The following is a 27,717-nucleotide window of genomic DNA, read 5'->3' as shown; positions in this document are numbered from 1 at the left end:
AGAATGATCACACCGGCTGTGAGAGAACCCAATTTCAGCAACATAATCGGCAAAGCGTTGGTACCATGCTCGTGGGGCTTGTTTAAGACCGTATAATGACTTTTTCAGAAGGCATACAAAATCAGGATGTGTAGAATCACGGAAACCAAGCGGTTGATGCATATAAACTGTCTCTTGTAAATTGCCATGTAAGAAGGCGTTTTTAACATCGAGCTGGTGTATTTGCCATGATCTTGATAATGCGAGCCCAAGAACAGTCCGGATTGTTGCTGGCTTCACTACGGGACTAAACGTCTCATCACAATCTACACCTGCCTTTTGAGACCTGCCATCACAAACGAGTCGGGCTTTATACCGCTCAAAAGATCCATCAGCTTTCTTTTTATGACGAAAAACCCACATACATCGAATAACATCAACATCGCGAGGCCGAGGTACCAAAACCCAAGTCTTATTTTCCATAAGAGCAGTATATTCGTCGAGCATGGCCTTGGACCAATTTGGGTCAGACAATGCTACAGTCGGTTTTTTGGGTAAAGGCGAAGGTGGGGCGATGGTGGACAAGTTTAGTGGTGTTTTCGGTTTGAATATTCCTCGCATTCCCCTAGTTGTCATGGTACGACCAGGAGGGATGGGTTGGAGCGAAGTGACGGATGACTGACTAATTTGTTGTTGGTGACGAGGTCGGTCATGGGGAATTGGCAGACGGTGTTGGGTGGGCTGGAGAAGAGACCGTGGGGAGTGCAAGAGAGTGGTTTGGGTAGCACGGGGTTGTCCCGGGGGGGTCTGGTTAGGCAGACGCGCCGGTGACGAGGGAGGAGTGGTAGGTGGGGTGCTCGGCGGGGCCTGTATGTGTAAAGAAGGACCTGCTTGTGGCGTAGCCGAGTCTGGGAGAGGGTTTTCAAATTGATGACGTAAAACAGGAGACAAATCATCCATGTCATTACTAAGGAAATCATAGGAATGCTGTTTTGGCTTATTAAGGGTAGCAAAAGGGAATTTGGACTCATCAAATAACACATGACGAGAAACAATTATTTTCCCAGTAGATAAGTCATAGCATTTGTATCCTCGATGACGGGACGGGTATCCTAAGAAAACACATGGGGTAGAGCGAGGTTGAAGCTTGTTTATTGTCGTGGAAGGACGTAAAGGGTAGCATAAGCAACCAAAAACTCTAAGATGTGTATAGGAGGGATGACGATGGTAAAGAATTTGTGTCGGGGATTGGAAAGATAGCTGTTTATTTGGGAGTATATTAAGCAAATAAGTGGCCATTTCGAGAGCATGATGCCAAAATGAGGCGGGTAAGGAAGCATGGTGTAGCAAAGTGCGAATGATATTATTTATTGTGCGAATTTTTCGTTCGGATTTTCCATTTTGAGAGGAAGTGTGGGGGCATGAGAAACGAAAAGTCATACCATTTGGTTACAAAAAGTATGAAATTTTGCGTTATCATATTCGCGCCCATTATCACATTGGAAACATTTTATGTTTTTGTCAAAATGTGTTTGAATGAATTTGGCAAAAGATAAAAATATGTTATAGACTTGTGATTTTTGGCCTATTGGGAAAGTCCACAAATAGTTAGAAAAATCGTCAAGAAAAATAACATAATATCGATGACCTGCGGTACTCAAAATGGGGGATGTCCATAAATCGCTATGAATAATATCAAAAGGAAATAAAGTTTGACTACATGACTCGAAAAATGGTAACTTAACAAACTTCCCAAAAACACAAGACTGACACTAAAATTTTGTAATCACCAATTATGCCCCTAAAATTTCTACTTAACTCCCAACAGTTACCATAACTCTTTTCCGTCAATTACCATAACTCTTTTCCATCAAATTACTTCTGTTAGACTAGGACTCAGCTGGTTGAATGAAAAACCACAAACAACATGAAAAAGCAAACCCACCAAATAGAAAATCAAACAAAGATAGACACAAAAAAGTTGGTAAAAGAGGTAGAAGAAATAGAATGCCATCAGTTTGTGCAGCTAGAACTTTCCAATTAACTAAAGAAATGGTGAAACTAATCAATGGCTTTTGCAACAATCAGCGAGTGCCATTATTGCTACCACTGGTACTGATACCATCCCCGCTTCTTTCTTATCCACTTCCGGCTTCTCCGTTTCTGTGAAGAAACCCAAAAGTTCCACATGTGAGGGTTGTCCCATATTGAGTTTATTACCTATGAAGGAAGTAGAGGACTGCATTCATGGTTGGGAGAGTTTGGTTGAGATTTTCTGATCTTGCATTCAATAATACTGAAAGTGTGTTTTGTACATTGTTGCTAACTTGAGTATATACTCCTAAAACAAGGATAATAACCATTGAACATCTAAGTAAACTCTCTAGTCTAATCTAACTAATAAAGTAGATGGAAGACAAGCTAAGTACAACTAACATTTGGTTATTAACCACCGTCCTTCTTCCTTCTTTTCCGATGAATGCTATGGACTGGTGGTCCATAGTCTTTGCTTGTCATAGTGACAACAATACTTGTTGGCATTGATACCATCTTTTCTCTACACTACCCCTCAAGATGTGAGTGGAGACCAGTTGACACTCCCATCTTGGACATGAGGTAGTGATGTTGTGACACTGGACAAGATTTAGTGAGGATGTCTGCAACTTGTTCTTTGGTATTGACATAAGAGGTAGTAAGTAGACCTTGTTGGATCTTTTCTCGAATGAAGTGACAATCAACCTCAATATGTTTGGTGCGTTCATGATATACTGGATTAGCAGCAATGGCCAAAGCAGCTTGGTTATCACATTTGAGATGAGCTGGTCCTAAGTGAGAAAGCCCTAGGTCCTGAAGCAAATGAAATAGCCAAGTAATCTCACAAGTGGTCATGGCCGTTGCTCTATACTCGGCTTCAGTAGATGATCTGGATACAACTGATTGCTTCTTAGATTTCCAGGAGATGGGAGATTGTCTAAGTAGAACACAATACCCTATGGTGGATTTCCTGTTGTAGGCACAAGAGGCCCAGTCTGAGTCACAGTAAGCTGTGAGCCGTGCTGCAGAGGAGCTAGCAAAGAGAACTCCTTGACCTGGGGCAGACTTGAGATATTTGAGAACTCTTCTAGCTGCCTGCATGTGATCAGAGGTTGGACTTTGTAGGAACTGGCTCAGCATCTGGACTGAGAAAGAGATGTCAGGCCTAGAAATGGTGAGATAAATCAGTTTTCCCACCAATTTTATGTAAATATCAGGTTGTGGCAGAGGGATTCCCTTGCCAGGTTCCAACTTAAGAACATGATTAACTGGTAGCCTTAGAGCCTTGGATTTATGCATTCCAAATGTAGATAATAAGTCTAATGTGTACCTTCTTTGTGAGATAAATATACCTGCACTACTCCTGTCAATTTCAAGCCCTAATAAATATTTCAATTCTCCCAAATCCTTCATAAGAAATGCAGAGCTTAGTTGAGCCTTTAGTGCAACCATTTCTGTCAAGTCATCTCCAGCAATAACCATATCATCAACATAGACCAGGACAACTGTTGTTTTTACATGGTGTTGTTTGATGAAAAGAATGATCAGCCTGAGATTGCTTATAGCTACATTCCAATACGACTTGAGATAATTTGGAAAACCATTATCTTGGAGCCTGCTTGAGGCTATATAGTGACTTTAGGAGTTTACATACCTTGCCAGGGGACTTAGGTTCACACTCCCCCTATCCTGGCAAGGTGATGGTGCCATTGCAGTAACCTGGAGGTAGTTTCATGTAGACATCTTCCTCAAGGTCTCCAGGGAGGAAAGCATTAGAGACATCCATTTGACAAGTGACCCAGTTTTTCATGGAGATGACAGCAAGGCTCTCACAGTGGACATTTTTGCCACAGGTGCAAATGTCTCTTCATAGTCAAGGCCATATCTTTGTTTGAATCCTTGTATAACCAGCCGGGCTTTGTGCCTTTCTATGGACCCATCTGGGTTATATTTGGTCTTAAAAATCCATTTAAACCCTATGGCTTGCCTTCCCTTAGGTAATTCAGTTAGCAGCCACGTATGATTAGCATCCAGAGCTTGGATCTCCAAATTCATAGCTTGAACCCAGACCTTGTCCTAGATAGCTTCACTAAATTGAACAGGATCACTGTTGGCACTACTACAAATACAGGCAACTACAACGGCCCTTTAACAACGATTATTCACGAAAATCATCAAAACACGTTGTATAATTGATGCCGCGAATTTTACCAAACTTAATTACAACAGTTCTGTGTTGTTAACCGTTGTTATTGGTTTTAACAACGGGTCATACTTGAAAAATCGTTGTTAATATAAAAACTAATAACAACGGTTAAATCTGTAATACATTTTAACCGTTGTTAATAATTTGGTGCAAAATTAGTGAAAAGTAATCACAACGGTTATATTAGAACCCGTTTTTAATACTTTTTAACAACGGTTGTAGACTCAATAACCATTGTTATGAAAATCTTAAGAACAACAGATTGCTTTATTCTGCTATACGCTACAAAACACAAACACAAGCTAATACTGCTACTATATCATCCTCCATTCCTCCCTGATCGTCTCTTTGTCTTCATCTCCGTCACTGTTGTCACTGTCTTCTCTCCCTCATCGTGTTTATCAATCAGGTATATATATGTTTCTTAGCAACGCTTATAGATATAGGATTTTTTGGGTTATTATCTAATTTGTTGATAATTTAGCTTAATTGCTTTCCTGAATTTCGTTTATTTGTTTGCCTATTATTGTATTTTCTGAATTAGTTGCCTATTATTACGATTGTAGAATAATGACTCGAACTTGGATGATTGATGCAAATATGAGTGACAACAACTATAAGGATGGTTTAGCTGAATTTTATGAATTCGTTTCGAACAATTTGAAAGGTTTTTCTAGTATTGCATGTCCTTGTGAAAGATGTGGTAATACTAGCTATATGGCTTTTCCGAACGTTAAAATACACCTAGAAAAGTGGAGATTTAGTCGATCCTATACACGTTGAATTTTTCATGGGGAATCATTAGAGGAAGAGAATAACTCTGAAGAAGATGATGTTGAGGTACACGAAAGGCTAACTGATGATCCTGAGTTTGCCGAGTTTTTTGAGTTGGAAGAGTTGGAAGTAGAGAAGTTGAATGTTGGGTCTATAGATAATGAAGAGCATGATGATGAGTCGATTGCTTTTGAAGATGTAGGTGATGACATTAGTAATTGGGATGACCTTAACAACATGTATGAGAAGTTGTGTGAGTCTGAAGCACCTCTGTATCCTGGTTGTATGTTCACAAAAATGTCGGCTGTGGTGAAGTTGTATAATATCAAGGGGGCAAATGGGGTGAGTGACACGTGTTTCACTAGTTTTTTAGCCTTGATAAATGAGTTGCTTCCTGATGGTAATGTTCTACCTGTTAAGACATATGAGGCGAAAAAACTAATAAGAGGAGTGGGTATGAAATATGAGAAAATACATGCATGTCCAAATGATTGCATATTGTATCGGAAATTATATCAAAACTTAACCAATTGCCCTAAATGTTTGGAGTGGCGTTATAAGGATAAGGAAGGGATCCCGGCTAAGGTGTTGTGGTATTTTCCATTGATACCAAGAGTCATAAGGATTTATGCGAATCCCGATGATTCAAAAATATTAACTTGGCATGAAACAGGAAGAATAAATGATGGAAAGCTAAGACACCCGGCAGATGGTATGCAATGGAAATCGTTCGACGCTAAGTATCCCGAGTTCGGCAATGAACCTAGAAACTTACGTCTAGCGCTGTCCACTGATGGAATGAACCCACACGGAAACATGAGTAGCCAACATAGTACTTGGCCAGTAGTGTTGGCTATTTATAACTTACCTCCATATGTGTGCATGAAAAGAAAGTATTTGATGTTGTCGTTGTTAATTTCCGGCCTTAAACAACCTGGAAATGATATAGATGTATATTTGAAACTCTTCTAGATGATTTGCGATTGTTGTGGGATAGTGGGATAGAAGTATTTGATGCATATAAGAACAAAACTTTCAATTTGAGAGCGATGTTATTGTGTACAATATCTGACTATCCGGCTTATGGCGACCTTTCTGGGCACACAGTTCATGGGAAAGAGGCTAGTTCATTGTGTGGGGAAGATATCAAGTCTGAATACTTAAAGTCTTCTCGTAAGTATGTGTATATGGGAAATAGGAAATTCTTGTATCATGACCATTGTTATCGCAAGATGCAGAAAGCATTCAATGAAAGACAAGAACTTCGTCAACCTCCTAGAATTTTGAGTGGGCATGAAGTTTATCAGAAAGTAAAGCATATTGAGATAGATTATGGGAAGAAGAGCGGCTCTAAATTGTCTACTCGTGGGTATAAGAAAAGATCCATATTTTTTGATAAACTTCCATATTGGCCTAACCTGGAGGTCAGGCATTGCCTCGATTTCATGCACATTGAGAAAAATGTCTGTGATAATATTATCAATACCCTTCTGAATGTTCCTGGTAAAACAAAGGATAACGCCGCAGCTAGGAAAGATATGAAAATGATGGGTATTAGGCTAGAGTTGACACCACAGAAGAGAGGTAATCGTACATTTTTACCGCCACCGGCTTATACCCTTTCACGGAATGAGAAAAAAGAGTTATGTGCATGCTTGAATGGAATTAAAGTGCCACATGGTTATTCGTCGAACATCAAAAGCCTAGTGTCGATGCAAGACCTAAAACTCACCGGGTTAAAGTCACATGATTGTCACACTTTGATGCAACAATTACTACCTGTGGCTATTCGTTCCATTTTACCTGAAAAGGTAAGATATGCTATAACTAGATTCTGTCTCTTCTTCCAGTCCATATGCGAGAAAGTCATCGATCTCGATGACGCGGATTCATTGCAGGACCTCGTTGTAACCTCTCTTTGTCAGTTGAAAATGTATTTTCCACCCTCTTTCTTCACTATCATGATTCATCTGACCATTCACTTGGTTAGGGAGATTTTGTACCTTAGGCCCATGTACTTGAGATACCTGTATCCTTTCGAAAGATTGATGAAAGTCTACAAGGACTATACATCTAATCGGTATCGTCCGGAAGGTTGTATTGCTGAACGCGCTATTTTAGACGAAGCTCTTTCATATTGTTATGCTCATCTCTCCCCTGAGGAGTTGATTGGCGTTCCTAAGAATCGTCATAGTGACTGGATGACCGGAAAAGGTATTAGGGGCCGGGTTGAAAAAATTGTGACACGTGAAATGTTGCATTTAGCACATACGTATGTGCTAAACAATGAAGATGAGGTGCAACCTTATACTCAACAACACAAAGATGAGCTCAAATACGATCACCCAAACAAGACCGAGAAATGGATTGCAAACGAGCATACGAAGACATTTGCAGAGTGGTTTAGGAATATTTTCTTAGAGTGTACGAATCAAACTGGTGATGACATCTCTCCTAGGTTACTACGTCTTGGTTTAGGTCCAAATGTCAGGGTCACCTTTTACAACAGTTTTGCCATTAATGGATATACTTTTTACACCCGCAAGCAAGATGAGTTGAGCACAATGCAAAATAGTGGTGTGAGTTTTGAATTTGAGGCAATGCACTTTGCTACTTTAAAAGATAAAAAACTTATTTGGAGAAAATGCCTTTATTATGGTGTTATTCAAGAAATATTGGTACTAGATTACATTGATTTCACAATGCCTTTGTTTCGATGTAACTGGGTTGATAACAACCTCCATTGCGTCCAGAAGGATAAGATGGTATTTACGTTGGTCAATATGGGTAAAGTTGGCAATAATAAGGATGATCTTTTCATAATGGCATCCCAAGCTAAACAAGTGTTCTATGTCACCGATCCTATGGATAAGAAGTGGTCTGTTGTACTGTCTATAAGGAGTAGAAGGTGTAGTCCATCCGATAATGGTGATGATGATCAGGATGTTGTTTTTGAGGGAATGGATCACTCTACCACTGTATCTTATTTCGACGATGTTGACACTGATCATGAGGACACTGAAAGCATCTATATGCGTGATGACCACGGTGAAGGTATTTGGGTTAACGAAGAACCTATGACATCCAAGAAACGTCCCCGATCCTGAGATGGTTCATCAGGACACAGTGATATGGACGACCAACATTTTGAGTCATTTTCAGACCAATAATTTGATGGTTTAATTTATTGGTAAATCAATAATGATCATTGTTAAATAAAAATTCCCAAATTTGCATGGCATGGTAAATCCTGTAGCTTAGATATGCAGTATGCATGCATGCTGATGTTGTCTTATTTTCTTGATCTTATTATTAGATGTGGATACTAGTGTTGAAATTGCCAAATAATGTTGCAGTATATGGTGCTTCTGCTGTTACAGTATGTATTGTTACAGGTTTGGGCTGTAATAGAATTACAGTAATTTAAAAAAAAAAAAAGGTTCAACAATAACAACGGTTATATTTAAATTACCCGTTGTTAATACTTTCAACAACGGTTATAGTTACATTACCCGTTGTCACTACTACAAATCCAGGCAACTACAACGCCCCTTTAACAACGATTATTCACGAAAATCACAATATACGTTGTAGAATGTATGGCGCGAATTTTACTAAAATGAATTACAACGGGTATGGTTATAAAAACCGTTGTTATAAGTTTTAACAACGGGTAACACATGCACAACCGTTATTAATAATTTGGCGCAAAATTGATGCAGAGTTAGTGAAAAGTAATCACAACGGTTACTTTTAAAACTCGTTGTTAAAACTTATTTGACAACGGGTTTTGTTTTACAACCGTTGTGAAAACTTATTTGACAACGGTTGTTGTTTTACAACCGCTGTTAAAACTTATTTGACAACGGTTGTTATTTAATAACCGTTGTCAATACCTTCCATACTATAAACCACAGAAACACAAGTCTGCTACAGCCACAAAACACAAACCTTAATACACAAGCACAAACACAGCAGACAAACACAAACACAAACACAAAACATACACTTTCTCTCTTTCTCATCGTCTCTTTCTCTCTTTCTCATCGTCGCTTTATCTTCTCGCCGTCACTGTTAATTTCATCGTCTAATTATCAGGTAAATCTCGCCAAATCCTTTGTTGGTTTCATCGTCTTTCATCGTCATTATTTTCTTTTTCTAATTATTTCATTTGCATGTGTATGTGTTTTTATCGACCATTATGTTATTTCTTTAAGTATTATTCGCTTAATTAGCTAGTAAAACAAATTAAATAAACTAAAACAAAGAAGAATCAAGATGATAGAGAGGAATGCATGATAAACATAATTAATTAATTAATATATATATATATATATATATATATATATATATATATAATATACATAAATTAAAAAAAAATTACATTAATAAAAATGCAATTCTTATATTTTCATAGAGGGTCTTATTCTCCTCTATGATATCCGTCCTCTCCTCCTTGGCTATTTGGAGGTTCGGTTCAGATTGCTATATCGTCATATAGCCGCAATCGCTCTTTTGCTCTGTCAAGCCATCTTCTTTGGCGTCCTTCAGTATGGATCGAGCATCCGCAAGGTAGCTCCTGAAACTTTCCTCAATGTGGAGCAACCGGCGGATGAAACTGTTGTTGTTCTCGATCATAGTAAGAGTCTTAAGGATGATATCATTCATTTTGTTGGAGTTTGGAGTTTGTTTTGAAAGATTAAGTAGGGTTTATTTGGAGTTTGTTTTAGCAGTTAGGGTTTGGAGATGTATAGTGAGATAATGGAATGTTAGTTGAGATAATGCATGTATTTATACTAAGCAATGTGTGGTTTGAGTTGTTTTTTAATTAATATATATGTTAGGAAGTTGTGCCATAATCATCATCATATCTCTCTCTGCTGCTTCAAATCTTATTACTAACCCTTCTCATTCCATATTGTCCGTTCATATGCACAGGGATGACAGTAATAATGCATGCATCGGAATTATAACGGGCCGTAATTATGCATGCATCTAGTAATATTTAATTTAATTTTTTTTTTTTTATTTTTTAAGAACAAACAACAACGGTTATTTATAAAAAATCCGTTGTCTTTAGTTATAACAACGGTTTTGTATATTACAACCCGTTGTTATAACTTCTCCCCCAAAATTGACTCAAATTTCCACAACGGGTTTTTATACTTAAAACCGTTGTTAATAGTTTTAACAACGGGTTCCTTAAGAAAACCAACCGTTTTTAAAACCTTTTACAACGGACGCTTTAACAACGTCCGCTTTTTTATATAACAACGGTTTTTAACCGTTGTTATAGCCTGTATCTGTAGTAGTGTGTTATTACAAACAACAGTTATAGTTACATTACCCATTGTTATTACTTTCAACAACGGTTGTAGTACCCCTACCCGTTGTCATTGATTTTTTTGACATATTTCATTTTGGCGCAAATTTGGTGAAAATATATTACAACGGGTATATTTTAACCGTTGTAATAAAGTTTTGACAACGGTTGACTTTTATTGACCCGTTGTTATTAACATATAACAACGGTTTTGCTTTGAGCACCCGTTGTCAATAGTTTGTCTTAATAAAAAACTAATTTACAAACACATACAACATGCCACACAAACACACACAACACCAGTTCAACCGTTGGTATCCTGAGTTTATTCTTCTCTTTTCCTCGCTTTCTACATTCTCGTTGCCGGCCGTCGCCCAGTTTCCGACGCCCAGATTCCGTTGCCTTCCCTTATCATCCTGCTCGTTCTCTTTATCATCATCATCATCATCAGGTATGTTCACTTTAATTTTGTGTTTCGTCATTAGGGTTTTAAGACGATCATCTTTTTTCTTTTTCATGCATCTGTTTGTTTTTCATCTTCTTTGTTATCTTTATCATCCCGCATCATCTACTTCACTCCTCTTATTAGGGTTTAGGATTTTAGAAGCTCAATCTGTTGTTTTAAATTTTCATTCCTATTAGGGTTTAGGGTTTTAGATAATACTCTGCATGTACGTTGTTAAGTTGTTCATTTCCTATATCATTCATATATGGGTTTTAGGATTATCATGGGTGAAAAACGGAAAAGAAGTCAAAAGAATAATAAGCCTGGGGATAATAAGCCTGGTGAGAGGGGTGCTACGAAGTGCCCGAAAGCCCTTGCAGCTATAGCCGCTAAAGAGCCGATGGAAATAACATGGAGCTCGAAGGGTTTCCCTACTGGTCCAAATGCGGGTTATTTATACAGTTGGATTGGATGTTGCACAAGACAGTTTGTGCCTATCCATTTAGATGATGTTAGAAATTTGAATCCAAAATTGGCGGAGTTATACTTGGCTCGTGTAAAGGAAGCCTTTATTATACCCGATGAAAGCCATGATAAGTATTTAATGCATAAGGCAGCGGATGTCCACATGCAGTGGAAGTGTGACGTTGCTAGGGATTGGTTGTATGTGGACAAGGCAACGGGGGAGATGCGTAAGAGCCCACCGGCAAACAAGTGTCCCACCATCAGTCAGGAACAATGGGATCTTTTAAAAAAGATGAGAACTACTGAGAAGTTTCAGGTTAAATATCCTCGCCTTTTAACGATTTACGTATCATTTTTTTAATTAATGAGTCCTTTATATAATCTTTTTATTATCTCATCTACTTGCGCTTTTATATAATTATTTAAAGGCCGTTAGCAGAAGAAATCGTGCTAACATTTCATGCAAGAAAGGGAAATGGTATGGTTCTCGAGGCGGTTACAGAAAGATAGAAGAGAACCTCGTAAGTAGCATGCATTATTCCCCTGTGAGACTTTATTTTTTTAATCACACTTGGACTTGCATTGATATACATTTACATGTATAAATGTTACCATGTTAATGTGTAGGTGGCAAAGGGAGTGACCAACTTGGATCGGCATGTAACTTATAAAGAAGGGCACACGCCTAAAGGATCCCGGTCGCGTGACAAATATGATGAGGAAGTGTTGGCCAACTTAGTAAGCATTATTTTATTAAGACGAGTTCATTACTAACTTTATTATTTTAGTCACAAATATAATTTGAAGTTTATTTAATATATTATAGGACAACGTATTGATAGAGGTAGAAGAAGGGAAATTCACTCCCAGTGGTCGTAATGACGTTCTTGCTAGAGCGATCGGCCGACCCGAACATCCAGGTCGTTTGAGGGGCGTCCCGTTACAGGTTGGAATAACGAAATATTATGGGACAACTGCCCCGATAAAGAAGAAAAGGAAGACTAAGTCTGAGAAGGCTGACATGGTACCATTTATTCTATTATTTTCATTTAAGTTCAATTCACATGTTATTGTTGGGATAAAAATTGCTGACACATTACATTCTTGGCACGCAGCTTCAGTTAATGGCATCCGTACTACTAAAGTTGAATGCTGGAGGCAAGCTTTCCGAAGAAGAAGTGAAGATGATGGAGGATGTGATTTATAAAGGGGGTAATAAGGTACAACAGATTGGTCAAGAGGCCGCTACTACCTTGGCAATACATGAGAAGGAAGTATCGGTCAACGAGATTCAGAAAGATCAGGTACCTAATGCTTCTGAAGTTGTAACAACTAAAGCCGATCAGGTACCTAATACTTCCTTATTTTTATTTTATTTTTTTTTTTTGGGTAAGATCAGGGGGTGTGTTCCCTGCCAGCTCTAATGCTATAACTTCTGACATCGTGCCATTGGTTAATTTTATTAGGTAAATAATGGGTCTGAAAAGGAGATGCAACTTGCGAAGACGGCTGATAGAAAACATCATACATCCCCTTCAAGTTAGTTCCCTGTTTTCAGTAAGGTATGCATGAAGTGTTTAATTAGTTAAATTTATATGAATTCTATTAAATTTTGGGATATAATAATGTATGTGTATATTCTTCAGGCCGTAAACAAGAGGCCAGTTATTCTTGCTGACCCTAAATTCGAAAATCCATATGTGCGTGTTGGCCGGGGTCTCGTAGAAATGCACACCAAATCAGCAGCGGAAACTGTAGTAGTTCATGGCGAAAAACTTTTGCCGAATCATAGAAAAGTAGAGATAACTACAGTCTTTCCAGGCCATGAAAACTTTCAACTGCCTGTCCCAGTTCGTGACGACATTACCATTCTGGGAAACTCACATCTACATGGCTCGGTTGTCTCCGCCTCAGCAGCCGAAAGCAGTTGGGGTTAGAAGAAATACCTTTATATATATGTTACATTTGTAATTGTTGAATGTTTTTATATGTTAAATTTATATGTTATTTTTTTTTGTAGGGAACAAAAAAGCCGGCTTTGGCGGATAAGCCTAAGTCCACAGACATGCTAACTACCTCGTCGAGACAACAACTTGATGAAGTATTTAATTAACTTCTCCATTTTTATGAAAACCTCCCTTTAATTTTTTTTTGTTTCTGTATTTCTAAAAAGCATGGAAATTTTTTGCATGTAGGGAACAGAAAAGCCGGCTAAGGTGGATAAGCCTAAGTCCCTGGACATGCCAACTACCTTGTTCAGACAACAACTTGATGAGGTATTTAATTAACTTCTCCATTTTTTTAAAAACCTCGCTCCCTTTACTTATATTTTGTCTGTATTTCTAAAAAGCATGGAAATTTTGTGTAGGGGACAAAAAAGACTGATAAGCCTGCTACTACTACCTCATCATTGAAAGAGCAGGTTGATGAGGTATTTAGTTAAGTACGCTTTTATTTTTATTACTCCAACTAGGATATGTTACCTTTGGATTTTTTATTATTTTAATTATCTACATGTGTAGGCTGGTGGTAGTAGCACAAAATCAAAGAATCATTATTTCCCCGAACTGAAAGAAGTTAGGAGTTTAAACTCCACAAAATATACTGGGAAAGATTACATGCAAAAAGTAAGAACGGTGACGATGAGGAAACTGGATGAGGAGGCTTGCCGTCGCATAGCCAACGAGCAATTGATAATTATTCCGCTCGAGGAGGATATTCTAGGGGTTGAGCGCGAAACACTTATGTCATGGTATATGCTAGCCATTTGGGCTGGCCTAGACCAGATTGATGTCCAACACCTATTTGTTTGGATGAAGTAAGTTTCTTAATAAATAATTTCATTTTTAATATTCTGACTACTAGATAGTGTTTTAAATACCGGAATTAATACCGTAATAATGTAGGATATTGAAATTGAGAGTGATCCCCGAGAAGAAGATTCCATCTGATCAATACGGATTCCTGTGCCCCTATATTTTATCTTTATTTATTCCGGAATACTCGTTCGAAGATCGGGTAGATTATATTGCTCAAAGAATTGGCGACAACCAAGAAGTGATTTTTGCCCCTTATAATGAAAAAGGGTAATAAACAAATTAATATTACGTTTCCCCCTACAATTGCATTTTCATAACTAATATATGTACTTGTTAATAATGATGATGTCTCTTGATGTAGGACTCATTGGGTGCTAGCAGCCATCATGCCGACAAAGAAGAAAGTTTTTTGGTTGGACTCTATACATAATCAACCAAGCGAGACTTTTAAGCGCTTGATTAATAAGTAAGTTTATAATACTTATTTATTTATAATTGATGGGGCATATTCTGCACCCGCTTACCGAGTCAACATATTGAGCAAGGTCAAAGCCAAAAGACAGCAAGTCAACGTATTGGACAGCCTAACCGACGAAGCCCGTCGGCCTGTCACTTGGGTCTCGGTCTCGGCAACTAGCCGGCCGAGAGGCATATCCGCGTACTCACATCCAGTCCCCTCGGTCCGGAGTCAACCAAGCCTGCCGGCCCGGCATGGGTCCCTCGGCCGAGGGTAAGATAGTCTTTCCACATGCTAGCCACTTGGCCACTACGTGACAAAAGGTGAAAGTCTATAAATAGTCCACTTCTCTCATTGAGAAAAGGATCCCAAAACTAACCAAATAATCTGGTATAAACTCCCTTATCACTCTACAATATACTTTGCCAAGTTAACACACAACTTATCCCTTTAAGTTTAATGACTTGAGCGTCGGAGTGAGTACGCTCGGTACCAAGCCGAGCCCTCAGTTTGTTCATCTTTACAGGAGAGAGCGAAAGGAAGAGACAAGCAAAAGACGTCATTCTACAAGCTTAAGTGGTCATAAATCCTGCTCCGAAATTACACCCGGAACAATTGGCGCCGTTTGTGGGGATAGATACTAAAAGCTAGTCACCTCCCTTACAAAAAAAAAAAAAAAAAAAACAACCACCAAAAACCATTCAAAGAGCTAAGAGGATGTCAAAACAACAAGAAATAATTGTGAGTGACGAAACTGCATTCTACCAGGATGACGCGTTCCCTAATTCTGAGATCGGGCAGTCCCCCACCGGCCGAGTCATTGAGCCGGTGAAGTACGGGATGCCAAGAGAGCCAGAAACACCGCTGCCGACCGGCCAAGTCACCGTCATGGGACATGTGGTCGATGCGGCCAAATTGAAGCTATTCCTGGACCTGATGGGTGGTACGCCGGTTACCCCTGTCACGACGACAGGGGCGGCAGCGCCTCCACAGGTGACCAAGGCCCATAAAGTGACTCCGAACAACTTGACCGGAGTAATACAAGGAGTTGGGCATGCTAGGACGCCGGCGGAGCCCGTGGTGCCAGTGGCAGACCAAAGTCCTTCCCCCACTCGCGGGAGGACAGCGTCGCCGCGGCAACAACGAGGCCCGCCCCGAAGAAATGATAGAAGTCCGACTCTCCAAAGTCGGACAACAAGAAGCCCTTCCCGCCAGATGGAGAGAAGCCGGACTAAGGTTGCGAGGAGCCGATCGCCGCGTGTCATTCGACACGTGGTCAGACAGCCCCTCAGTGCCTATGTCCCCGAAGTCTCTGTGCCGACTAAACTGAAGCTGCCGCCCCTATCATACAAAGGGGAGAGCGAACCAACCGACCATGCCGAGGCTTTCGAGTCGTACATGTCGGTATGGGAGCAGCCTGATGAGGTATGGTGCCGAGTCTTCCCAACGGCCCTGCATGGGATGGCCCAGAGTTGGTACAAGGGGCTGCCTAATGGCTTGGTATACTGTTATGCCGACTTGAGAGACAACTTCATAGCCCAGTAAGCTTGCAACAAGAGAAGGGCCGTGGAAACCTCGGATCTCCTAACTATCCGACAGGGGGAGGACGAGTCCCTCCGAAGCTATGTGAAGAGGTTCGACGCTAAGGTTCAGCAGATCCGTGAGCTGAACACCGAACTGACGGCCTTCGCACTGATGAAAGGCCTCCCGAAAGGCGAGTTCAAAAACGAGCTGATCAAGTGCGAGGACCTCAACCTAGACACCGCCAGAAAGATGGCCGACCGAGCCGTAAAGGTGGAGGACTATCACAAGACCTGGGTAGGCCACATTGAATCTGGGCACCCAGAGAGGAAGAGCCGCCGAGACAACGTTGATGAAGGTCGCCGTGACGTGAATAGGTCACGGCCTGAGAGATTCAATAGGAAACAGAACTCGGCGGGCGCCGGGGGGAGTTCGGGACCATACACCCAGAAGCGGTACAGTAGTCTCACCCCCCTGGTCAAATCACCAACCGAGGTCTTTACCCTAAGCAAGACTGAAGGGCAGAAACGGGCAAGGCCCCCCAAGGCGAGGAGGGACGACGACCTTAGCCAGTTTTGCGAGTACCACGGCCAACCCGGCCATAAGATCGACAACTGTCGGCATCTGAGGAACGCCATCGAGGAGCTAATCCGAAAGGGGGCCCTCAGCAAGTATGTAGCTGGAGGCCCAGAAACAAGCTCCGACGGGGCGAATAGAAAATCAGTATTCCAGCGGATGGGAGTGATCCAGGTTGTCATCGGAGGAAACGAGAACGGTGGGTCAGCTAATGGGCACAAACGGCACCTAAATGAGCTATACCAAGCCATCAACTTTGTGCCCAAAACAGCGATCCCCGCTTCCACCGTCCCCGATATAACCATCGGAAAGAAGGACTACGAAGGAGTCGTTGCCCCGCACAGCGACCCGCTCGTAGTCCACCTAGACATAGCCAACCACTTGGTCAAGAGGTGCCTGATTGACACAGGCGCCTATACGAACATCATGTTCAGGGAGTGCTTTCTCAATCTCGGTTTGAAGATTGAAGACCTGAGCCCCTGCACCAACCCGCTATACAGCTTCTCCGGGGCCGGCCTGGTACCCCTGGGGTCAATCAGACTGCCGGTGATGTTCGGCCAAGCAGATGCGGCAAAAAATGGTTTGTCTGAGTTCGTGGTTATTGATGGTTCATCTGCCTACAATGTTCTCATAGGCCGAGTCACTTTGAGCGAGGCCGATGCGGTGATGTCCATCCGGGCCCTGACCTTGATGTACGTCTCGGACCGGGGGGAAGCACAAAAGCTCGTCTCAAAGGACGAAAGAGACGAAATAGTCAATGTCCAAGTATCTGCCAGGGGGTGTAACATGCAATCCCTCAAAGTGGCGAAAAAAATCAGAGAAAGGGAAGAGCCCATCCTTACAGCAGAAGGGTGATCCGATGCACACCAACGTCGGCATGGTCGAAGGAGCCGAGACCGAGGAAGTGGAATTTGACCCAGGGCGCACCGTAACTGTCGGTGTCGGCCTGGAGCCAAAATTCAGAGCCGATCTCCTAGACCTGCTGAGGAAGAACAAAGATGTCTTCGCATACTCAGCCGCCGAGATGCCAGGCGTGAGCCGGGAGGTGATCGTTCACAAGCTGAACGTACTCTCCACCGCTCGCCCTGTCAAGCAGAAGATGAGGAACTCCTCGGCCGAGAAGGATGAGGCCATCAAAGCTGAAGTAGACAAACTATTAGCGACGGGCTTTATCATGCCTTGTACTTACCCTGAGTGGCTAGCCAATGTTGTAATGGTGAGGAAATCGTCAGGGGCGTGGAGGATGTGTGTTGATTTTACCAATCTTAATAAAGCGTGCCCTAAAGATTGTTATCCCTTACCTCGAATAGATAGTTTAATTGACGCAACGACAGGCTACACTATGCTAAGCCTGCTAGACGCCTTCTCAGGGTATCATCAGGTATTCATGGCCGAAGAAGACATGCCTAAGTGCGCATTCATCACCGGTAACGGCACATACATGTATAAAATGATGCCGTTCGGTTTGAAGAACGCTGGCGCAACTTACACTAGGCTGGTGGACAAAGTGTTTCAAGATCAAAAAGGGCGAAACATCGAGGCTTACGTCGACGATGCTATTGTAAAAAGCAAGTCTGACAGCGAGCACTTGGCCGATTTGAGCGAGACATTTTGTTCACTAAGGAAATATAAGATGAAGCTTAACCCAATGAAATGCAACTTCGGTGTCCGGGCCGGCAAGTTCCTCGGCGTGCTTGTCAGCGCCAGGGGAATTGATGCCAATCCAGAGAAAGTCCAAGCAATACTAGACCTACCGGAGCCGAGGAATCGAAAAGAGGTTATGATGCTGACCGGAAGAATGGCGGCTCTCGCCCGTTTCATTTCTCGGTCGGCCGACAAGAGCACTCCTTTCTTTAAAGTGCTGAAAGGGAATAAAGACTTTAGCTGGGGGGAGGAACAGAGCACGGCTTTCAAGCAGCTGAAAGCCCACCTTCTAACACTTCCGACCCCGTCTGTGCCGATTATGGGGGAGACGCTATATCTATACTTAGCAGTTACCTCGGCCACGGTCAGTGCCGTAGTCGTCAGGGAAGAAAATAAGCAACAACACCCAATTTACTTTATCAGCCATACACTGCTGGCCGCCGAAAGAAATTACCCGCTAATCGAAAAGGCATCCCTCGCCGTCGTTGTTGCCGCAAGGAAACTGAAACCCTACTTCGACGCGCATCCCGTAACGGTCTTAACCGACCAGCCATTGGAGAAAGCGTTAGAAAAATTCGAAAAATCCGGCAGACTTATCAAATGGGCAGTGGAGCTCTCCGGCTTTGGCATTCAGTACAAGCCGAGACCTTCGATAAAGGGGCAAGCGCTTGCAGACTTCCTCGCTGAGTGCACATATCAAGAAGAATCACATCCCGGTGTGTGGGAAGTGTATACCGACGGGTCCTCCTCGGCGAACAACTCAGGAGCCGGCATCCTTATCACCAGCCCTAACGGGGACGAGTTTGAGTACGCCTTGAAGTTTACCTTCTCGGCCTCAAATAACGAATCCGAATATGAGGCGGTGATAACTGGAGTCGAGTTAGCTAGAGCTGCCGGGGCGGAACACATTGTGTTGAAGACAGACTCGCTCTTAGTAACTAATCAAATCCGAGGAGAGTATGAGGCTCGAGACGATGGGATGGTAAGGTACCTGGAAAGGGTAAAAGCTTACACCGCAAAATTGAAATCTTTCCAAATACAGTGCATCCCCAGGTCTGAGAACAACCGAGCCGACGCTCTCTCAAAACTTGCCAGTTCAAGCATCAAGAATGTCAGTCGAACCGTGCTGGTGGATATCAGGAATGCTAAAAGCATCACTGAGACCGTCGGCATGGTGGGCGACATCGAAGCCAAGACGACGTGGATGACTTCGATAATGAAATACAAACTGACAAAAGAGTTACCGGAGGACCGCAGTCTCTCTCAGAAGATAAGAAGGATCGCCGCAAGGTACTTGGTATTTGAAGGAGAATTGTATAGAAGGTCCGTAATAAGACCACTCTTGAAATGTGTCGGCCCGGCCCGACGACGGAGCTCATCTTGACAGAGATTCACGAAGGCATCCGTGGACATCACATGGGGGCGAGAACGCTAGCCCACAAAGCTCTCCGAGCCGGCTACTTCGGCCTACCATGCTGAAAGATTCCAGGGCCAAAACCTAGAAGTGCAAGAATTGTCAGATGCATGCTCCGGTAATACATGCACCTTCCCGAGACCTGCAACCGGTACTTAGTCCCCTACCATTTGCACAATGGGGGATGGATTTACTAGGACCATTTCCGACGGCCTCCGGAGGAAGGAAGTACCTGATCGTCGCCGTTGACTACTTCACCAAATGGGTCGAGGCTGTCGCGGTACCTGCCAAGACCACGGCGGCCGTAAGAAAGGTGATTTGGGAGAACATCATAACTCGTTTTGGGTTACCCCAAGTCATGGTATTTGACCACGGCCGAGAGTTTTGGAGTGACATGGTGATGAACTGGCTGGAAGAGCTCGGTATCAAATTCGCATACTCCTCCGTCTGCCACTCTCAGAGCAACGGGCAGGCGGAGGCAGCTAATAAAACAATATTGAACGGGTTGAAAAAGAAGGTTGAAGATCTAAAGGGAAGATGGGCTGATGAACTACCCGGCGTCCTGTGGTCACTTCGAACCACGGAAAAAGAAGCAACAGGGTACAGTCCATTCCACCTAGTCTATGGGTCTGAGGCCGTCCTGCCAATTGAAGCAGCGGTGCCGACATTCAGAACGCAAACCTTTGACCCAGTCGAAAATGAGGAAGGCCTGAGAGCCTCCCTAGACCTGGTCGAAGAAAGTCGAGACACGGCACGGCTCAACTTGGCAGTATATCAAAACCGAATGAGAAGAGCATACAACCGTAGGGTCCATAAAAGGGACTTAAGAGTAGGAGATCTAGTCCTAAAAAAGTCGGCCGCAACAAACAAAGGAAACATCCATGGTAAAATGATGGCCAACTGGGAAGGACCCTACAAGGTGGTTGAAGAAATGAGGCCGGGGACATACCGGCTGACAGACATGGAGGGAGTGCCTCTAATGAGCCACTGGAACACAGACAACCTTAGAAAATACTTCATATAGCGGCGGAGGTGTCCGAGACCGTTGTGGGCACCCCAACGCGTGATTATATCTAATGAAGAGTGGTCCAAGTTTTCCATCAAAGTGAAGACTCCCCTCCGTAGTCGTACCAAGGTAGACGCCGCGGCCAAAGCCATGCAGTCACCGCAATGGCAGTTGATACTCGCGAAAGCGACCAACATGCTTAGTAGACGCCAGCCGAGCAGTCACTACAAATGCAGTTGATACTCGCGAAAGCGACCAACATGCTTAAGAACGTATGAGTACAGTTGAGAACGCAAATCTGACTGCCCCGGCCAATCCAGGAGTGGCAGAGGAAGCGATCAATATGTCTATAGATACGAACGCTGTCGAGCCGTAACCTCGATTGCCTCGGCCAAAGCCGGGAGTGACGGGGAAACGACCGATACGCTAACATGTTCACAACAGCAGTTGGGAAGCGCAAATCTGACCGCCTCGGCTAAGACCGGGAGTGGAGGAGGAAGCGACCGACATGCCAACATGTTTAAAAATGTTTGAGTACAGTTGAGATACGTAATCTAACTGCCTCGGCCAGGCCGAAGGTAAAAACGAAAAAGCGCTCAATATGTTAAAAACGTAAGAAGACAACTCAATGGAGAATGAGATCAAAGCCTCGGCCAAGACGAAGGCAAATAAACAAACTTTATTGAAAAATGTTTACAAGGTAAAACAAAGTCGACGGCCGTCCCCATAGGGATAGCCTAAACACAACCTACCAAAGTTTATCAAAAAAAAGAAGGTACAACAAAAGGTTACAAACATAAGACTTGAAGCGCCAAAAGGATGGCAGGGAGGAAAGGCTCAATAGTTGGCCCCCGAACAGCTGAAGCTTTCAGAAGGGCCGGGTAAATCTGGTGATGACCGCCCGTCTCCCTATGATTGTTGCTGCTCGCCACCGGCAGCAGTAGCAGCATCACCAACGGTGGGCGGCCCAGAGGAAAGCTTGGATGCTTCACTTGCCTTTGCCCTCTCAGCCTCCTCTCTGGCCTCCTTCACCTTAGCATCCCGGGCCGCCTTCTCCGCAGCCTCCTGAGCGGCCTTCGCCGCCTTCGCCTCATCCGCGGCCTTGGCCTCCGCAGCAGCGGCCTTCTCATCCAGAAGCCGGTCGAAATCTTGCCACGGGAAGGAGCCTTCAGGAACGAGCTCTTTAATTGCATCCCTGGTAGCATCTTCAGCTTGGTCCCGGTACCGGGCATACATGTCAAGGATGATGACGGTCTTCAGCGTCTCAATATCCTTCTCCCTCTTATGCTCCTTCGCCTCAGCCGAATGCAAGGTCTTCCGTCTCTCCTTCCGCTCAACCACGGCCTTATAGCCGGCCTCAAATTTGTCTTTCTCCTCCCGAAGCTTGGCGACGTCAGACAGCGCAGACTCAATCTTGGCCCTCTCGGCCAGGACCAGCTTCTCAGCTTCCTCCTTAAGCTTTCGCTCAGCGAGGAAGTCCTTCATGGCGGCCTGGAAGTCCTCCTTCGACCTCTCGGCCTCATTCTTAGCAGCGGCAAGCTCGAGCCTAAGCCGTTCAAGCGCAGGGGCAGCTCGAGCCATGACCTTTTCTTGCTCCATAATATGAGCGCCGGCTAGTTCAGTCCACTTCACCAGCCTCTTGGACAACCTTATGCCTTCCGCCCTAAGCCGAGCGGGGAAACCTTCGGGATGAGGAGTCGACGGTGACATTCTCGATCGCCCGTCCGCACAGTCGCTTCTCCAATTGCCGTTCGGTGAGAACGACGGTGGCGTGACGGCTGATCTACAAAAAACCCAGACAAAGCATCCATGTCAACATTCATTGACATGTCAGAGAGTCTGTCATCAGGAACGCCTAAAGAACCTGCTAAATCCGAGCCATGGGTTAGATCCGTACCAGTTCTGGCCTTCTTGGACAGAGGGCCGGCTGACCCCTTCTCTTCCCCTGCCTCGGTAACAGCAGCAGCAGGCCTTGTTTCCTTCCTCTTATTTGAAGGAGGAGGACACTCCAGAACGGTGACGTCCTCTTCAACATTGACGACCACCTGCTCCTTTTGGACTGCGGGGATTGAAGATTGAATAGGAGTTGGCGTCGTAGCCGCCGCAGACGTTGCTTTTGGTCTCCGGCGCGGCACGTTACCGCCGATCTCCGCTCGAGCCGCCGCCACATCCATTGCCTTCATCGCCTGCTCTATAAGCTCGTGCGGGGCCGGTCTGCGATCACGTGGCGCGGCCTTAGGATGCAGCTCAACAACTCTCCCGCCCTGGCCGAGTCCCAACTTTTTTAGGATAGAGACGGAGAGATCCCGGCCGAATCGATCTGCAAGAAACAAAGCAAGAGTTAAGTAAAAAAAGTAAACCGGGGCAAATACAGAAGCATAAAAAGCAAAAGTGGGCCTCACACCGACCCCACTCACCCTGGCCGAGGGCCGGTATGAGGCCGACATGGCAAAGCAGCTCGTCTTGAAGGACGATCTGCGTCGGGGGCATCCATCCCTTCGGCGTGCCATCCTTCTCAGCCTCGAACAGGCTCATTGCCCGCTCTTCGTCCTCCTTAAGATAGACCTTCTTGGCGTCCATCTTAAGCTTATTCCGGGAGACATATCTATCATGCTCCCCCTGACTCTCACACCGCAAGTTGACGCGGCTCTGGAAGGACCGGGGCAGTGGATAGTCCTCCGGCACCTCAACATATACCCACCGCCCCTTCCAGTCCTTGCAAGAGGTCAGCTTAGAGACGGTCACGTAACCCGGCTCCGTCTGCACGCTGTACCACCCCGTGCCACCTAGGGTAGTCTGCCGAAGATGATGAAGCCGGCGGAACAGGTTAACCGTTGGGGCCTCCCCCTTAAAGAGACAAAGCCACACGAAGCCAATAATAGTCCTAATGGCCAACGGATGCAGTTGTGCCACGGCGACGTTCATGGCTTTGATTATGGCGGCGACGTGTTCATTAAGAGGACATCGGAGCCCATACTCCAGATGTCTGATGTACACGCCGATACAGCCTTCGGGAGGGCAACAGACTGCCTGATCACCCTCAGGGACAACAATTCTATACCCCCTGCCGAAGGAGTAATGGTCTTCAAAAAGATCAGGACCGGAACAACTAGCGAACTTATTCGTCCAAACACGATCAGGATTGATCGAGCAGGCTTCGCCGTGCCACGAATAATGCGGCCTCTCTGAGTCGGATTGGGTCTTTTCATCATCATCATCATCAAAACCCTCCAAATATTTCTCATCAACTTCAGGAGAAGGCGACAAGCGCCCCCCGAACCCTATCGGGGTGACAACCAGTGGCTCCTGTTCATCAGGACGCGACGGTTCGCCCCCCGGCGCAGAGGTACTGGGTTGAGCATCAGCAGAAGACATGGCGACAATAAATACTTAACAAATAAAAGTTGGAAAAATTTGTTTGTTTACCTTGAAAGAAAGTGTTACGCCGAGTAACGCTTTGAAGACTAGAGAGAAATTTCTTCGAAAAAGCTAAGAGAGAGGAAATTTTTTGAGAAAATGAAGTTTGATGGCCAAAATGAGGGGCTAACTGCTCTATTTATAGAGCAAAGCCCATTCAGTGGACCAATCAGAGCAAAGCCCATGAAGCGTCTACCAATCAGCACCAAGCCACGTGTCAAGCATGCAACCACGGAAGGTCAATCGACATACAGTGATGAATCTTCTTCGACACGCTCCTTGGTATCTACTTGCTAAACGGCCAGCTGATCAACCAAGCTTGCAGCACCGGCCGGGGGCAATCAAAAGCACACGGCATCCTCAACCCTGGTCTCGGCCAGCACCATTTTCTTTTCCACATCGGATGTCCATTACACAACCATGTGGAGGGGGGATATGGTACGACCTGAACAGAACCAAGCCGAGGCAGAAGTTCAACATGCGCAGAATACGCTCAACACACATCGAAGGTCCATACCACGACATAGACTACGCTGGGGGCAAATTGATGGGGCATATTCTGCACCCGCTGACCGAGTCAACATATTGAACAAGGTCAAAGCCAAAAGACAGCAAGTCAACGTATTGGACAGCCTAACCGACGAAGCCCGTCGGCCTGTCACTTGGGTTTCGGTCTCGGCAACTAGTCGGCCGAGAGGCATATCCGCGTACTCACATCCAGTCCCCTCGGTCCGGAGTCAACCAGGCCTGCCGGCCCGGCATGGGTCCCTCAGCCGAGGGTAAGATAGTCTTTCCACCTGCTAGCCACTTGGCCACTTGGCCACTACGTGACAAAAGGTGAAAGTCTATAAATACTCCACTTCTCTCATTGAGAAAAGGATCCCAAAACTAACCAAATAATCTGGTATAAACTCCCTTATCTCTCTATAATATACTTTGCCAAGTTAACACACAACTTATCCCTTTAAGTTTACTGACTTGAGCGTCGGAGTGAGTACGCTCGGTACCAAGCCGAGCCCTCAGTTTGTTCATCTTTACAGGAGAGAGCGAAAGGAAGAGACAAGCAAAAGACGTCATTCTACAAGCTTAAGTGGTCATAAATCCTGCTCCGAAATTACACCCGGAACAATAATAACATTAAGTTTCAATTTTTATTTATAGCAAAAAGCTCATTTTTGCTCCTAAAAAAATGAGTTTCTGCCACCTTTTTTTTTTTTTAAAAAAAAAGGGGCGTTTGAGAAGAGAAGAGCTAACGAGCAGGATCAACCCACGAAAGATTCTGATGATGGCCCTAATTTTATTACGATAACAGGGGTACGTGCTCAAATACAATACATTAAGTACAAAAATCTGTGTTTAATACTAATACAATACCTAAAGTTCAAGATTCTAATGTGAGCCTTCTCTAAATCTGTTTGTTTTTATGTAATAACGGGCCCTCGCCACCGGATAGCATACAATGTGGATACTACGTTTGTCGGTTCATGTTGGAGATTATTAGGCGAAGATATATCCTTATTCTAGAAAAGGTTAGTAATTTAATAATGTGTTTATTACTTTTTTTAAATTAGAGTCGACGTTGTCTTGCTTCTTTGCTATACCATGATGTTGCTATGCAAAGTATTTGATGTTGCATTGTTACAATAATGTATTGTCTTTGTTTTTTCCGCAGTATGTAATCAACCCGTCACAAGAGATTCAGCTGTACAAAAGTTTAGATATAGACGAGGTAAGGGACATGTTGGGCAAATACGTCTTAGAAAATAGAAATGCATGATACTCGGAGCTTAGATCACTTATTAGTAAATTTTTTGTTGAAGTTAGGGAATGATTAGTTCATGTAAATTTAACTCCTTGTAAGTATATATATATATATATATATATATATATATATATATATATATATATATATATATATATATATATATATATATATATATATATATATATATATATATATATATATAATGTTGATGTTGTGGTTGAATTGAATCTATTGAATTCGATGAACCCATTTGTGATTTATCTTTGTCTTTGGTATATGGTGTGCTTGATATATGCGAGTTTTTGAATGGTATGAAACAAATTTTATTTTTAAAAACATTAGGAGTTCGTAATAAAAAAGGTTACTAAAAAAAACCGTTGTGAATACCTTTCACAACGATTACTAAAAAAAACCCGTTGTGAATACCTTTCACAAATACCGCGCATAATATTCAGCAACAGGTTTTAAACGAAGAACCGTTGTTAAAAGTCTTCACAATTTTGGAGGGAAAGTTACAACAACGGGTTTTAAACAAAGGACCGTTGTTACTACAAATTGCAACACGGGTATGTAGCATATACCCGTTGTTAAAAGTATTCACAATTTTGGAGGGAAAGTTACAACAACGGTTATACATATGACAACCGTTGTTATATTATTCCCACCAAATTTTTGAAACACTTTCCACAACGGCTTACACGCAACAACAACGGCTTTTAACCGTGGTGAATACTTTCGACAACGGTTTAAGTAAATAATCTAACCGTTGTAAATACATTTTACAACGGCCGCTTTAACAACGTCCGCTTTTTGTTTTTACAACGGTTTTTACCCATTGTTATAGCCTGTATCTGTAGTAGTGTGGTCACCACAGCATGACCAGTAAAAACTGTAGCGTCCTCTGTTGTGAGGTAAAATTGGGCCACATTGGCTATGGGGATAGGTGCCATGACAAGATTGTCAACAACAAAGTCCTGGGCCCATGCTGGAGCTCTTCTGGTCCTTGGGGGTCTGGTGGGAGCTGTGGAAGTCTCTCTTGTGACAGAGTCATGTAGGTCTTCAAAAGCAGAACCAATGTTTGGCTCAGCATATGGGTTAGAAGAGTGGAGTGGATCATCATGAGGTACAAAAATGTCATTGTTGACAGGAGAAGACAATTCAGGTTGCAGTGAGTGTAGGTAAGCACCAAACCTCTTTATTTTGCAAGGAAACACCTTCTCATAGAACTTGACATCTCTGGATACAAAAACATGTTTCTTGACTATGTCATAAACTCTGTAACCCTTCTGAGAAAGGGGGTACCCAAGGAAGATGCAGGGAATACCCCTTGGCTGAAATTTATCTTTGTCCCTGCTGGGATTATAGACCATAGCCAAACATCCAAAGACTTTCAGACTTTGATAATCAGGTGCTCTTTGAAAGAGTATCTCATATGGTGTTTTATTGTGGAGTAATTATGTGGGTAGTCTATTGATGATGAAGGCTGCAGTGAGCACACAATCTCCCTAAAAAGAGAGAGGCAGGCCAGAACTAAATCTAAGAGCCCTTCTAATTTCCAACAAATGCCTATACTTTCTTTCAACCACTCCATTTTGTTGACATCTGTCCACACAGCTTGTTTGTTGCCATATCCCTTTAGACAACATGAACCTTTTAGTCTCTCCCTCAGTAAGTTCCAGAGCATTATCAGACCTTAAGATCTTGATACTTTCTCAAATTGATTATGGACAAAGTGATAGAATTGAGTCAGGAGTTGAGGCACTTCAGACTTGTGTTTCATTAAGTAAACCCAAGTGGCCCTGGAGTTGTCATCTACCAGAGTTAAGAACTATTTGTGTTTGTGTCTGGTTTCCTTTCTGTAGGGCCCCCAAA

The 27,717-nt window shown here is 43.3% G+C and overlaps 1 protein-coding gene across 1 annotated transcript in view; it reads right to left on the bottom strand.

Moving 5' to 3' along the window:
* Positions 1-2,541: 2,541 nt before the first annotated feature.
* Positions 2,542-27,717, bottom strand: part of LOC141607169 (uncharacterized) — a 28,415-nt gene continuing 3,239 nt past the window's right edge. Inside the window, exons 3-6 of the mRNA XM_074426528.1 lie at positions 26,715-27,195; positions 3,847-4,089; positions 3,668-3,732; positions 2,542-3,562 (exon numbers count right to left, since the gene is read on the bottom strand). Of these exons, the coding sequence (XP_074282629.1) occupies positions 2,542-3,562; positions 3,668-3,732; positions 3,847-4,089; positions 26,715-27,195 (1,810 nt within the window). The remainder of the gene's footprint in view (positions 3,563-3,667; positions 3,733-3,846; positions 4,090-26,714; positions 27,196-27,717) is intronic.

The sequence above is a fragment of the Silene latifolia genome, chromosome 10 (assembly GCF_048544455.1).
Source record: "Silene latifolia isolate original U9 population chromosome 10, ASM4854445v1, whole genome shotgun sequence".
Classification (NCBI taxonomy): Eukaryota; Viridiplantae; Streptophyta; class Magnoliopsida; order Caryophyllales; family Caryophyllaceae; genus Silene; species Silene latifolia.
Note: the sequence above shows the minus strand (reverse complement) of the source record. Positions and strands in the feature narration are given on the sequence as shown.